We start from the raw sequence: 15,531 nt of genomic DNA, 5'->3' as shown, positions 1-15,531 counted from the left end.
AGTCAAGGGTCTTGAATTCCAATGGGATGAGCCTGGATTTGGTCCTCAGAGATGTCACACCCTGGTCACTCACCCCCAAACAACTTAGAGCCCTCACACCTTGAACAAAGTTCAAAATAATATCAATAATTAATAGGTTATTAATTTATTGAAGAAGCTTAGATGGAGAACATTCAGATTTGTAGGTTCGGTCTTAATCCTTGGCAGTCTCTGAGGGTAGGCAAGGATTTGTAGGAAGGGCGAGGGCGGCATCACAGGGAACAGAATGGAGAAGAGTCATTCTCACTCATGAGGAGATATAGTTGGACACCTCAATCAGGTTTCTGTCAGGATCTCGGAAATAGATGGACATAATGGGCCCTGTAGCCCCTGTTCTGAGCACTGGACCTTCCTCAATGGGGACATCACAAGCCTGAAGTGAAAGCAGAAAACAAAAGTCATCTGTCACAGTTCATGTGTGAGACCAAAATTCAATTCTTTATAGTAACCTATTGTTGTTGTTGTTCAGTGCCATTGAGTCAGTTTCAACTCATAGCGATCCTGGATAGGGTTTCCAAGGAGTGGCTGGTGAGCTTGAATCACTGACCTTGCAGTTCAAACTGACCTTGCAGTCCAATGCATTAACCCACAGCGCCACACTTATAGTGACCTTGTTGTTGTTGTTAAGTGCCGTCGAGTCAGTTCCAACCCATAGCGACCCTGTACAAGGTTTCTGAGGGTGTAAATCTTTACGGGAGTAGAAAGCCTCATCTTTCTCCTGCGGAGCTGCTGGTAGTTTCGAACCGCTGTTATGATCTTAAAAGACCACTATATAAATAGCATAATGATAAATGGAGAAAAGATTTTCCAAACACTAACTGGTTAGCAGCCAACTGTTTTAACCACTTTACCACCAGGACTCCTCAAGCATCTCCTTAATACAGTTGACCCTTGAACAACATGGGGGTACCAACTCCCCACACAGTTGAATATCTGTATAAAGCGTCTGACTCCTCAAAAACTTAACTATTAATACACTACTGTTAACTAGAAGCCTTACCAATAACGTACACAGTCGATTAACACATATTTTATATGTTATATGTATTATATTTAGTCCTGGTGTGGCTCTATAGGAGAATCGCAGAACTGCAAGGTTGGTTTGAACCACAAGGTTGGCGGTTCAAACTCAGCAGTCACTCCTTGGAAACCATATATTGGGTTGCTATGGCATTTAACAACAACAATGTATTGTATATTGCACCTGCAGAAAAGCTGCATTTTCAATACAAGATAAAAGGTATTTCACAAAAAGTACAGTTTTCATGCTTACTGGCATAGCTGCAGCAACAACTCTACCAGTTTCTTTTTGTTTTTATCAATGGTCTTTAAAACTGGAGTAGTTTCATTTGAAATGGCGGACAACTACAGCTGCAGACCTCGGTCTATGGTACATATTTAGCAATTCAACTTTTGCTTGTAACACCATGCCTTTTTTTCTGCGTTCTGGGAGTACTTCTAACATCACTATTGGGAATAAGCACATTTTACTGAGATACATAATTTACTGGAGAGCTGAATTGCTCATTCAGAGATGACTAGCATCACAGGGAGTTTTGGGGGTTTTGTTGTTGTTTTTTCTTAATGTGCAAATAAATTGGCCTGCATAGATCAAGGGACAACTGTATACACTCAGTCTCTTTTGTGACATCAAGTCCAGAGAGCTCAGAAAACTGAAGTAGCTAAAATCTAAAGATAATTGTTTTCTGTTTTGTAAGTAGTTCTTCACAAAGTATGAGGCATGACTCAGTAGGAAACGATATAACAGTGCTCAGACATACCATTAAATAACACTGAGTCACTTAGTGAGGAAGTTACTCCCACTGCAATTCCTTTTCAATCGTTTAATCAAGGAGAAAGTTGCCACGTGATGCTATTGAGTCTCTACCATCTCTCTAACACTTTGTTAATATTGTCATCTTTTTGTAAATGTTTCCTTTTCAATTATCTTTCCTTTATAAGATATACTATACTGTTGTTTTGTTTTTTTTTTTCATTTACTTGATTTAACCCTTTCTTTTTATACAATTTATTTATGTGAAAATATTTTTGGTTTTTTTTTTTTTCTCACAAGTGTCCTTTTTAAATATATCTGTTCACATGAAAAAAAAATGATGTTACTAAAAATGACAAGTAAATAATTGTATACAGACATTATCTTGATGTGATGAAACATGTTAAGTCTGAAGTTTGAGGAAATCCTTCCTGAGTCACAGTTCTGTTTCACTGCATCTGCATTAGCTTTCTCAAAACTAATGGAAGTCCAACTCACCTTGAGGTGCTGGATCATTTCCTCCAAAGGCATCTCTGTGATTAGGCATATGTCCAGGGAGCCAGGAACTGGATGAGCAGCTTTGGGCTCAAATTCCTTCCCCACCTCATGAAGGTTAAATTTCTGGTTTCCAAAACACAAAGCTTTCCGGTTTCCCTATTTAGGGAAAGAAAACAACCTAAAACTCAACCTCCAAGATGAGTGTGAGCTAAAGCTTCCCTATCTACCCCAACAGGAATAACAAAAAAATGGAATGGGACTTTTAATGAAAAACAAAAGCTTCTTGTCCCACCAAAGTCTCATTCCCTGGAGATACCTATTGTAGAATATATATACATAAACATTTTAATACATGATTTAAAGATTTAATATATATATTAATGTATTATGTTTGTATATTTATATGTGCATATATGTGTATACACACATTGGTGCATATTTATGCATATGTTATCACATGTATAATATTATATTAACTTTTAAGGAGTATATATGTATATACACACATACATACAGAGAGCTTCAAGGAGTTCTGGGAGAAATGGAATGGAAAGATAATGGCATTTTTTCACAAACTTTCTGTGGCTCCCCCATCTATAACCTGCTGCCATCCAGTTGATTCCACCTCATAGCAACCCAGTAAGACCGAGCTGAACTGCTGCAGCTTAAGATTTCTGAGACTGTAAATCTTTATAGGAGCAAACAGCCTCATCTTTCTCCTGTGGAGGTTTGAACCACCAATTTTGTGGTTAGCAGCCCAATACTAACCTATTACACCACCAGCGCTCGATAGATAGACAAGATAGAAAGGAGGACAGCCTCATCTTTCTCCTGTGGAACAGCTGGTGGATTTGAACCGTGTGGTTGGCAACCCAATACTTAACCTATTATATCACCAGTGCTCCCTAGATAGATAGATAAAGAGATAGATAGCTAGCTAGATAGATATGAGGGTAAGTCAAAAGTCTTGATACATAATCATAGAAACCTTTAATAAACAAAAATATCAAAATGTGAAGCTATTGCTTCTTGACAGATCATCCCTATTGGTCTATACACTTCTGAAGGTGATGTTACCATCACTCTAATCCTTTCCTGAAGAATTTTGTGCTCTTCCATTTACAACACATCAAAATGGCAGTTTGGGGCATCTTCAGGAGACTCAAATCTTGTTCCTTTTAAATGTTCTTTGACTTTGGGGAACAAAAAGAAGTCTGAAGGGGCACTATCAGGGGTGTAGGGTAAATTTCCAAAGGAAACTCTCATAGTACCCTTGCTACCATCGAAGAGTGTCATGATGGAAAAATTCCTCAGTGCACCTTTCCTGCCCTTTTTCTCACCAATGCAATTTTCAATTTTCTTAAAACTTCTTCATAATACATCCCTGTGTCCTTTAAGAATCTTGTGTCCTTCAAGAAAAGCTATCAAGATTACTTCTTTGGAATTCCCAAAAAACAGTCTCCATAACCTTCAGAGCCTTGAATAGAACTGGCCCAGCTGATCCCCTCAGAAGCCACTGCTTTGATTGGACTAAGCTTTCTAAGTTGAATTGGTAAATCCAAGACTCATTGCTGGTTACAATTCATTTCACAAAATTATCATCAGCTTTGATTTTGATTTAACAACTGATACATCTTCATGCAATACTTTTGGTACCCAACTGAGCCAAAAGCTTACTGAGGCCCAGATGTTTGCTTAAAATGTAAATGTGAAGTCCCAAATTCAGTAATTATCAGTTCAGTGGTAAGTCTACAGTCTTCTTCCACCAGCTTGTGGACTTTAGCCATGGTTTCTTCATTCATCCAGGATGAACAGTCTCCTGGTAGCGTAGTGGTTACAAATTGGGCTGCTAATCTCACAGTCAGCAGTTTGAAACTACCACAGTTTCTTCATTCATCCAGGATAACAGAGCTCCTGGTAGCGTAGTGGTTACGAATCAGGCTGCTAATCTCACGGTCAGCAGTTTGAAACTCCCAGCAGTTCTGTGGGAGAAAGATGAGTCTTTCTGTTCCCGTAAAGATTTACAGCCTCGGAAACCCTATACAGGGTCGCTATGAGTTGGAACCGACTCCACGGCACATAACAACAACAATGAAGACTAGGCTTTGATTTATCAGCAGAAACCATACAGGCAAGAAGGCAATGAAATGACATATACAAAACTCTGAAAGAAAAAATTGCCAACCAAAAATCATATACCCAGCAAAGTAGTCCCTCAAATACAATGCTGGTACATGGAGGGGATTACAATCATGTAATGAAGCAAAGTATATGATTGTTGAAGGTAAAATTGATGATCTGTTCTGTAAGCCTTCACTCACTCAATTCACAATAAAAAGTTGGCCAAAAAAAGCCCTGATTTTACATATATATATTCCACAACTATTGAGTAATAGAAGAAATAAAAAAGGAAATGAAAAAATCCTAGAATTGAATGAGAACAAAAACACAAGATACAAAAACCTTTGCTGTTAAGTGCTGTCAGGTCAGTTCTTACTCATAGAAACCATTTATAGGGTTTACGAGGAGGGACTGGTGGGTTTGAACTGTTGGCCTTGTGGTTAACAGCCTAGTGCTTATCCTATAGTGCCACATCAGGACTCTATAATAATAGTTGTTGTTGTTGTTGTTGTTAAGTGCCGTCGAGTCGGTTCCGACCCATAGCGACCCTGTATAGAGTTTCTGAGGAGTGTCTGGTGAGCTTGAACCACCGACCTTGCAGTTCAAACGGCTTTGCAGTCTGATGCATTAACCCACAGTGCCACACCAGGACTCCATAATAATAGTAGGACACAGCAAAAGCAGTGCTCAGAAGGCAATTCATAGTAATAAATGTACACATCCAAAAAGAAGAACCAAAATCAACACCTTAACTCAACATCTCCAACAGTTAGAAAAAAAACAGCAAAGTAAGCATGTTGTTATTGTTAAGTGCAATCGAGTCGGTTCCAAATCATAGCGATCCTATATAGGGTTTCCGAGGAGCAGCTGGTGAGCTTGAACCATCAACCTTGTGGTTCAAATGATTTTGCAGTCCAGTGCATTAACCCCCAGCGTCAAAAGAAATAATAAATGTCAGAGCCAAAATCAATGAAATAGAAAACAGAAAAACAATAGGAAGAAGCAACAAGATAAGAAGTTGGATCTTTGAAAAGGAACAATAAAATCTAACAAAAGAAAAGAAGGAAAAGATGCAAATAACACAAAATAGAAACGATATGGGTAACATCACAACAGAACCAATGGAAATAAAAACACAGTACTACAAAAAATTGTACTCCAACAATTTGAAAATCTAGAAGAAATGGATAAATTTCTAGAAACACACAACTTACCAAAACCAATACAAACTGAAGTAGAAAACTTGAATAGATCTCTAACAAAGAAGAACTCGATCAAGTCATTTAAAGACATAAAAAGAGTCTAAGTCCAGATGACTTTACTGGTGAATTCTACCAAACATTCTGAGAGGAGCTGAAACCAATTCTACTTAAACTATTTCAGAATATCCAAAAGGGAAGAAAACTCCCAAATTTATTTTATGAAGCAAGCCTAACCTTGATACCAAAATCAGGCAAAGACATCACTAAAAAAGGGGCAGGCTTGCAGGGTATGCCCTTTGGGTGTTTGAATGATTGCATATTCCTGAGTGTTTTGGTGTACATTCAAAAACAGAGGGAATAGAAGCAAATACTGTTGAATGGTGATTCATGGAAGGGATTGTAATCATTGTAATGAAACGAAATATGACAGGATGAGTGTAAAGCTCATGTTCTCCCTTGTAAACTAACACTCAATTCGCAATAAAAAATTTTTTTAAAAAAAGAAAAGAATATTATAGATATGTGGTGGTGGTGGTTATGTACCATGGTTGTTGTTATTGTTAAGTGCTGTCGAGTCGTTTCCGACCCATAGTGACCCTGTACAGGGTTTCCAAGGCTGTAAATCTTTACGGGAGCAGAAAGCCTCATCTTTCTTCCGCGGGACATCTAGTAGTTTCGAACTGCTGACCTTATGGTTCGCAGCCCGATTCGTAACCACTATTATAGACATAGATGCAAAAATTCTCAAAAAATCCTAGCCAATAGAATTCAGTAACTTAGGACACCTGTTGACTGATGGTATAGGATCAGCACTGGATGGCAAACCACAAGGTCAGTGGTTCAAATCCACCAGCTGCTCCTCGAAAACCCTGTACAGGGTTGCTAAGAGTCTGAATCAACTAGATGGCACTTAATAACAACATTAAAAATATATCATGACTAAGTGGGATTCATACCAGGTATACAGGGATGGTTCAATATCAGAAAAAAAAAAATCAATGTAATGCACCATATAAGTAAAACAAAGGAGGGAAACCACATGATCATGTCAGTTGATGCAGAAAAAGCATTTGACAAAATCCAACATCCATTCCTGATAAAAACATTCAACAAAATAGGAATAGAAGGGGAAATTCCTCAACCTAATTAAGGGTGTATGTACAAAACCAAAAGGAGCTCTGGTAGCATAGTGGTTACGAATCAGGCTGCTAACCTCAAGGTCGGCAGTTTGAACCTACCAGCCATTCCGCGGGAGAAAGATGAGGCTTTCTGCTCCAGTAAAGATTTACAGACTCGGAAACCCTGTACAGGGTCGCTATGAGTTGAAACCGACTCCACAGTACTTAACAACAACAACAACATACAAAACCAACAGCCAACATCAATCTGAACAGAGAGAAACTGAAAACATTCCCCTTGCCAACATGAACCAGACAAAAATGTCATTTATCATCACTCCTATTTAATATTGTGCTGAAAGTCTTAGCCAGAGCTACAAGGTAAGAAAAGGGAAATTAAAGGCATCCAAACTGGTAAAGAAAAGGCAAAACTATACTGGCAGATGGTATGTTCCTATGCAAGCAACTCTGGTAGCATAATAGATTGTGAGTCAGTCTGCTAACTGCAAAGTCAACAGTTTGAAACTACCATCCGCTCCACAGGAGAAAGATGAGGCTTTCTGCTCCCATAAAGCTTTATAGCCTCAGAAACCCTATACGGGGTCACTATGAGTTGGAACAGACTCCAAGGCACATTACCACCACCTGATCCTATTGTTGTTGTTGTTAGGTGCTATCAAGTCGGTACCGATGCATAGCAACCCTACGCACAACACAATGAAACACTGGCCAGTCCAATTCATAGAAAATTCCAAAGACTCAGCAAGAATATTACTGGAACTCATCTAAAAGATTCAGCAAATTGGCAGTGTACAAGATCAACATCCAAAAATTAGTTGCATTCCTTTACACTAAGAAAGACAGTTCTGTAAAGTAAATCATAAAAATGATACCATTGTAATAAAATATTCTACGTGTTACAAAAAAAAGATACCATTTACATTGTTGTTGTTAAGTGTCGTAGAGTCGATTCCGACCCATAACGAGGAGCAGCTGGTGAGCTTGACCCGCCAACCTTGCAGTTCAAACGGCTTTGCGGTCTGGCACATTAACCCACAGTGCCACACCAGGACTCCATTTGCATTAGCCACCCCAATTATGAAATACTTAGGAATAAATCTAATCAGAGCAAAAAGACGTATACAAAGAAAACTACAAAGCACTACTACAAGACTTGCAAAACAAGACCTACAAAAATGAAAGAACATGCCATATCTATAGATAGGAAGACTTTAACATTGTGAAAATGTCAACACTACCTAAGATAATCTATAGATATAATGCAATTCCAGTCCAGATTCCAACATCATTCTTTAAAGAGAAGGAAAAACTTTATATGGAAAGAAAAGAGACCCTGAATAAGAAAGGCATTACTAAAAAAAGAAGAACAAAATAGAAGGCCTCTCACTTCCTGATTTCAAAATCTAAACTACCACATCACCACAACAGTCAACAAAAGACGCATAGACCAATGGAACAGAAAGAAGTAAATCCATCCAGCTATGGTCAGTTGATCTTCAACAAAGGGCCAAAATGCATTAAATGGGGGAAGAGATAGATAATCTCTTCAACAAATGGTGATGGCAAAACTGGAAATCCATTTTGAGGTAAAATGAAACAAGATTCATATACAAAAATGAACTCAACCTGGATTAAAGACCTAAATGTAAAACCTAGAACTATGCAAATCATCAGTGAAAAACTTGGGACAAACTTAGGGACTCTGATACATGGCACAAATACACTATCAAACTCAACTGACAACACACAAACAGTAGAAGACAACATATGTGCATCAAAAGATTTCACCAAAAGAATAAAAAGAAAAACCATACACTAGAAAAAAATTGGAGCAATGAATTAACAGACAAGGAACTACTGTCTAAAATTTATAGACCATTTCAACACCTCAACAAGAAGAAAATCCGATTTAAAAATGGGCAGAGAACATGAACAGAACTTCACTAAAGAAGACATTCAGGTGACCAACAAACATACAAAGAAATGCTCAAGATCATTAGTCATTGTTGTTGATGTTGGTGTCATCAAGTCGATACTGACTCATAGCAACCTTATGCACAACAGAATGAGACACTGCCCAGTCCTCCACCAACATCACAATCATTGCTACACTTGAGCCCATTGCTGCTGCCACTGTACTAATCCATCTCGGGGGGAGGCTTTCTCTTTTCCCTGACCCTCCACTTTACCAAGCATGATGTCATTAGCTAAGGACTGATCCCTCCTGATAATATGTCCAAAGTATAAGTGACGAAATCTGGTCATCCTGGCTTCTAAGGAGCATTCTGGCTGTATGTCTTCAGATTTGTTTGTACTTTTAATATTCTCCTCCAACACCATAACTCAAATGCATCAATTCTTCTACCGTCTTCTTTATTCATTGTCCAATTTTCCCATGCATATGAGGTTATAGAAAATACCACGGCTTGAGTCAGGCGCACCTTAGTCCTCAAACCGACATCTTTGCTCTTCAACACTTTAAAGAGGTCTTCTGTAGCAGATTTGCCTAATGCAATATGTCATTTGATTACTTTACTCCTGCTTCCATGAGTGTTGATGGTTGATCAGAGCAAAATGAAGTCTTAGACAACTTCAAACTTTTCTCCTTTTTTCTTGATGTCATTTATTGGTCCAGTGGTGAGGATTTTTGTTTTCTTTAAACTGAGGTGCAACCCAACAGGATGACATCAAGAATATCATAGAAGAAGAAAGCAAAAAGTCATTAAGAAGACAAGAAAGAAGGAAAAGACCAAATGGGATGTCAAAAGAGACTCTGAAACTTTTTCTCCAGCATAGAGTTGCTAAAATAAATGGAAGAAATGAGGAGGTAAAAGGGCTGAATAGAAAATTTCAAAGGGTAGTTTGAGAAGACCAAGAATATTATAATGAAATGTGCAAATATCTGAAGTTAGAAAACCAAAAGGGAAGAACATGGTCAGCATTTCTCAAGCTGAAAGAACTGAAGAAAAAATTCAAGCCTCGACTTGAAATAATGAAAGATTCTGTGGACAAAATAGACTCCTGGTGTGGTGCTGTAGGATCAACACTGGACTTCGAACCACAAAGTCCAGTTCAAATCCACTAGCTGCTCCTTGGAAACCCTATACAGGGTCACTATGAGTCAGAACTGACTCAACAGCACTTAGAAGCAACAAAAATGGGCAAAATATTGAACGAAGCAGAAAGCATCAAAAGAAGATGGACGGAATCACAGTCACTGTACCAAAAAGAAATTGTCGATGTGCAACCATTGCAAGAGGCAGAATATGATCAAGAGCCAATGATATGGAAAGAAGAAGTCCAAAGTGCACTGAAAGCATTGACAAAGAACAAAGCTCCAAATTGATGGAGTACAAATTGAATTCATTAGTCATTGTTGTTGTTAAGTGTCGTCAAGTCAGTTCTAACCCATAGTGACCATAGGGTTTCCAAGGAGCAGCTGGTTAGAGAGACAAACGCAAAACAACAATAAGATATCATCTTATCCCAGCATTAATAACAAAGTTTAAAAAGCAAACAAACAGAAAACCATAAATGCTGGCGAGGGTTTAGAGAGACTGGGACCCTCCTCCACTGCTGGTGGGATTGTAAAATGGTGCAACCAATATGGAAAACCGTATGCCACTTACTCAAAAAGTTGAAAATAGAAATACCTTATGACGGAGCAATCCGTCTACTTGGTATATATCCTCAAAAAATAAGAGTCGTGACATGAATAGCTATATGCATATCCATGTTCATTACAGCACTCACTATTCACAATATCCAAAAGATGGAGACAGCCTAAATGCCCATTGACAGTAGAATGGTTAAACAAACTTTGGTACATACACACAATGGAATGCTATGCAACATTGAAGAATAACAACGAATCTGTGAAACACCTTATAATATGGATGAACCTGAAGGACATTATGCTGAATGAAATTAATCAACCACAAAAGAGCAAATATTATATGAGACCACTGTTGTAAAAAGTTAAGAAAATGTTTTCTTTCTAAAAGAAACATTCTATGATGGTTACCAGAGGTGTGAGGGAAGGAAAAATTATTCATAGGGTTGAGGATTGACACCTGGTAACTTGGGTGATGGGAAAGGCAATGTAAAACAAGAGAGAGGTTGGCACAGGGAAGATGAAGGTAGTGGAAGACACAGGGAAGAGTGCAAGAGTTAAAGTTGCTGTTGTTAGGTGCCTTCAAGTCGTGAGAACTGTTCAAATCCCAACGGCAGTTGCTGAAAGCCTGCGTTGGTCCTTGGAGCGCTGAGGTAACCATGGGATCTTATTGAGAGCCATTTGGGACCCTGTTTTCTAGGCAGCCTGGGCTTCTACTTCTCATCTTTGCAATCTTTTTATACTCCCGGCTCTGACTCTACCTCGACGCATAGTTCGGGACTTAGAGTGGCTATTAGAATGGAAGGAACAAATAATTTCAAAACTCCAAGCAAATTATCAGAAAAAAGGAAATCTGTACTATGTTCAACTCTATATGTAAATATTCCTGTCTCTTTATTTATGCAGAAGCTTGGCTTTGGTACTGGAGTAAATGTTTACCTTATGAAAAGCTCTTCAAGAGGTTTGTCTCATTCTCCTTGGGCTGTGTAGAAGATTAATTCTAGATGCAATGATCAATATCCAATTATGTATCAAAAGAGACTGACTGATGAATCTAAGATTTTGAAAAACCTTCATCATCCAAACATTTCAAGTTATTGTGCTTTTACGGAATCCAGTGATCGTAGTCTGTGTCTTGTTATGGAATATGGAGGTGAAAAGTCTCTAAATGACTTAATGTTGTTGTTGTTAAGTGCCGTCGAGTCGGTTCCGACCCATAGCGACCCTGAACAGGGTTTCCGAGGCTGTAAATCTGTACAGGAACAGAAAGCCTCATCTTTCTTCCACGGAACAGCAGGTAGTTTCGAACTGCTGACCTTAAGTTCACAGCCTGATTCTTAACCACTCCGCTACCAGAGCTCCTGATCCTATACCTTTGGCTCTCCCTAAATCTTTTGTTTTGCTTTGATTTATTAAATATTTTTCTATTCTGAAATTCCTTTTTAACTTACTAATTTGTTTCCTAAACATTTCATGTTTTTAGTATGAAAATAATAAAACTTAAATGGGACAGTACTGTAGAATAAAGGGCACATTTAGGTAAAAAAAAAAAAAAAGTCAGTTCCAACTAATAGTGACCTATGCACAACAGAACAAAACACTGCCCCATTCTCCCAATCGTTGTTGTTGCCACTGTGCCAGTCCATCTCGTTGGGGGATCTTCCTGTTTTCCACTGAACCTCCACTTTACCAAGTATGATGTCCTTCTCTAGAACTGGTCCCTCCTGATAACATGTCTAAGTATGAGAGATGAAGTCTGGCCAACTGAGCACTAAGGAGCATTCTGGCTGTACTTCTTCCAACACAGATTTGATTGTACTTCTGGCAGTCCATGGTACTTTTAATATTCATGTCCAACACCATAACTCAAATGCATCAATTTTTCTATGGTCTTCCTTATTCACTGTCCAACTTTCACATACATATGAAGCTACTGAAAATAAACTGAATAGAGGTAAATACTTTTAACTGATGGTACATGGAAGGAATTGCATTCAATGTAATGACATGAATGAAGTGTATGATTTGTTAATGTGGGACTGATGATCTGTTCTATAAACTTTCACTCATTTCACAATGAGAAGTGTTTTTAAAAACCAATCATTGGAAGTCCTATGTACTCTCACACACATGGGATTAACATGAGTCAGGATTAACTTGATGGCAAACGGACTATTTTTATGAGAATATGCATAGCAAAACACGCACCCTACCACTCATCTACCAGTTTGTCCTACTGTGATGGCTTTCATGTTGCTGTGATGCTGGAAGCTATGCCACTAGTACTATAAATACCAGCAGGGTCCCTCATGTGCACAAGTTTCACCTGAGCTTCCAGACTCTAAAACAGACAAGGAAGAAGGAGAGCCAGACTACTTCTGAATGTTTAGCCACTGAAAACCTTATGAATACCAGCGGAACATTCTCAGATATATGTCAGATGATGAAAACATTATGAATAACACTAGAATATTATCAAACATAGTGCCAGAAGATGAGCCCCTCAGGTTGGAAGGTATGCAAAATACAACTGCCTCCTCAAAGTAGAGTTGACTTTGATGGCACAAATGACTACAGTTTTCAGAACCTTTATTTGCTGATGGGACACAACTCAAAATGAGGACAAACTGCTGTAAACATCCATTAATAATTGGAACATGGAATGTACGAAGTATGAATCTAGGAAAATTGGATGTTGTCTAAAATGAAAGGAATGCATAAATATCAATATCATGGTGTGGCACTGTAGAATAAAGCACTAGGCAGCAAGGTTGGTTTGAACTACAAGGTCAGTGGTTCAAACTCACCAGCTGCTACCAAGAAACCCTATAGTGTTGCTATGAGTTGGAACTGATTCAATGGCACTTAACAACAGGCATTAGGGAGTTAGCATTGGCCATTTTTAATCTGACAATCATATATGGTTTACTATGCTGGGAATGACAAAGTCAAGAGGAATGGTCTCATATTTATTATCAAAAAGAACATTATAAGAAATATCTTGAAGTACAATGCTGTCTGTGATAGAATAATATCCATACGCCTACAAGGAAGGCCAATTCATACCACTATTATTCAGAGTTATACACCAAACACTAAAGCCAGTGATGATGGAATTGAAGAGTTCTACCAACTTCTTCAGAGTCCTGACATGGCACTAAAGGATTAGTATTGGAATGCACAGTCGGTTTGAACTGCAAGGTCAGCAGCTAAAACTTACCAGCTGCTCCTTGGAAACCCTATAGAGGGTTGCTTAGAGTCTGAACTGACTTGACAGCACTTAACAACAACCAGCTTCTTCAGTTTGAAATTGACCAAACATGCAATCACGGTGTATTGGTGACCCAAGCCGTGGTATTTTCAATAACCTCATACGGATGCAAAAGCTAGACAGTGAATAAGGAAGACCATAGAAGAATTGATGCCTTTGAGTTGTGGTGTTGGAGGAGAATACTAAAAGTGCCATGGACTGCCAAAAGAACCAATAGATCTATTTTGGAAGAAGTACAGCCAGAGTGCTCCTTGGAGGCCAGGATGGCTAAGCTTCGTCTCTCATACTTTGGACATAATGGCAGGAGAGAACAGTTGCTGGAGAAGGATGTCATGCTGGGTAAGATGGAGGGTCAGAGAAAAAGAGGAAGACCCCCAACGAGATGGATCAGCCAGGTGGCATCATTGATGGCGTCAAGTGTGGCAGCGGTGGTGAGGTTGGCCCAGGATCGAACATTGTTTCGTTCTGCTGTGCATGGGGTCACTATGAATCGGTTCCGACTCGATGGCACCTGACAACAACAACAACAACAACATGTGATTGGAATGTGAAGGTTGGAAACAAACAGGAATAATCAGTAGCTGGAAAATATGACCTTGGTGATATAATTGATGCTGGAGATCGCATGATAGAGTTTTGCAAGACCAATGACTTATTCATTAAAAATACCTTTTTAAAACAATATAAAATGCTACTATACACATGGACCTCACCAGATGGGATACACAGAAGTCAAATTGACTACATCTGTGGGAAGAGACGGTGGAAAATTCCATATCATAAAGCAAAACAAGTTCAGTGGCAGACTGTGGAACACACCATCAATAAATTACTCACATGCAGGTTCAGGCTCAAGTTGAAGAAAATTAAAACAAGTCTATAAGAGTAAAAATATGACCTCAAAATCATATGAAGTGTATAAATTGTTGAATGTGGGATTGATAATCTGTTCTGTAACCCTTCGCTCAGTTTAAAATATAAAGGTAAAATAAAATAAATATATATGTATATGACCTTGAACATATCCCACCTGAATTTAGAGATCATCTCAAGAACATATTTGATGCATTAGACACTAATGACTAAAGACCAGAAGAGCTGTGGGATGACATTAAGAACAAGAGGCAGTTATTAGAACAGAACAGGGAATATTAAAGCGTTTAAGATAAGGAAAGGTGTACACCAAGGTTGTATTCTTCAACCATACTTATTCAAGCTGTATGTTGCTATTGTTAGGTGCCATCGAGTCAGTACCGACCCATAGAGACCTTATGTACAGCAGAATGAAACACTGCCCGATCCTGGGCCATCGATGCTGCTACTTGGCCAATCCATCTCGTTGGGGGTCTTCCTCTTTTTCTCTGACCCTCCACCTTACCAAACATGATAGCCTTCTCCAGGGACTGGTCTATCCTGACAATATGTCTGAAGTATGAGAGACGAAGTTTGGCCATCTTGGCCTCCAAGGAGCACTCTGGCTGCACTTCTTTCAAAACAGATCTATTGGTTCTTCTGGAAGCCCATGACACTTTCAATATTCTCCAACACCATAACTCAAAAGCATCAATTCTGCTACCGTCTTCCTTATTCACCATCCAACTTCCGCATGCATATGAGGTTATTGAAAATACCATGTCTTGGGTCAGGCGCACCTTAGTCCTCAAGCTGACAACTTTGCTCTTCAACACTTTAAAAACTTCCTGTGTGTAAAATAGACACTTGAGTGGTATAGAAAGGAATGTTGGGAAGCATGATTAGAGAAAACTTGTAAGCCCGTCTTTAGGCTATAACTGAATGGAATACCGCAAAGGGGTTCTACAACTTGCCCAGTGAAATAGGCCTTGTACAAAGCCTTCACAGAGTATAGGACCTTA

At 38.8% G+C, this 15,531-nt stretch overlaps 1 protein-coding gene across 1 annotated transcript in view; it reads right to left on the bottom strand.

Moving 5' to 3' along the window:
• Window positions 1-214: 214 nt before the first annotated feature.
• Window positions 215-15,531, bottom strand: part of GLOD5 (glyoxalase domain containing 5) — a 33,288-nt gene continuing 17,971 nt past the window's right edge. Inside the window, exons 3-4 of the mRNA XM_006876655.1 lie at window positions 2,312-2,467; window positions 215-412 (exon numbers count right to left, since the gene is read on the bottom strand). Coding sequence (XP_006876717.1) covers window positions 287-412; window positions 2,312-2,467 — 282 coding nt within the window. The 3' untranslated portion in view covers window positions 215-286. The remainder of the gene's footprint in view (window positions 413-2,311; window positions 2,468-15,531) is intronic.

This window comes from Chrysochloris asiatica, unplaced genomic scaffold (genome assembly GCF_000296735.1).
Source record: "Chrysochloris asiatica unplaced genomic scaffold, ChrAsi1.0 scaffold00404, whole genome shotgun sequence".
Classification (NCBI taxonomy): domain Eukaryota; kingdom Metazoa; phylum Chordata; class Mammalia; order Afrosoricida; family Chrysochloridae; genus Chrysochloris; species Chrysochloris asiatica.
This window is presented reverse-complemented; position numbering and strand designations above follow the sequence as displayed.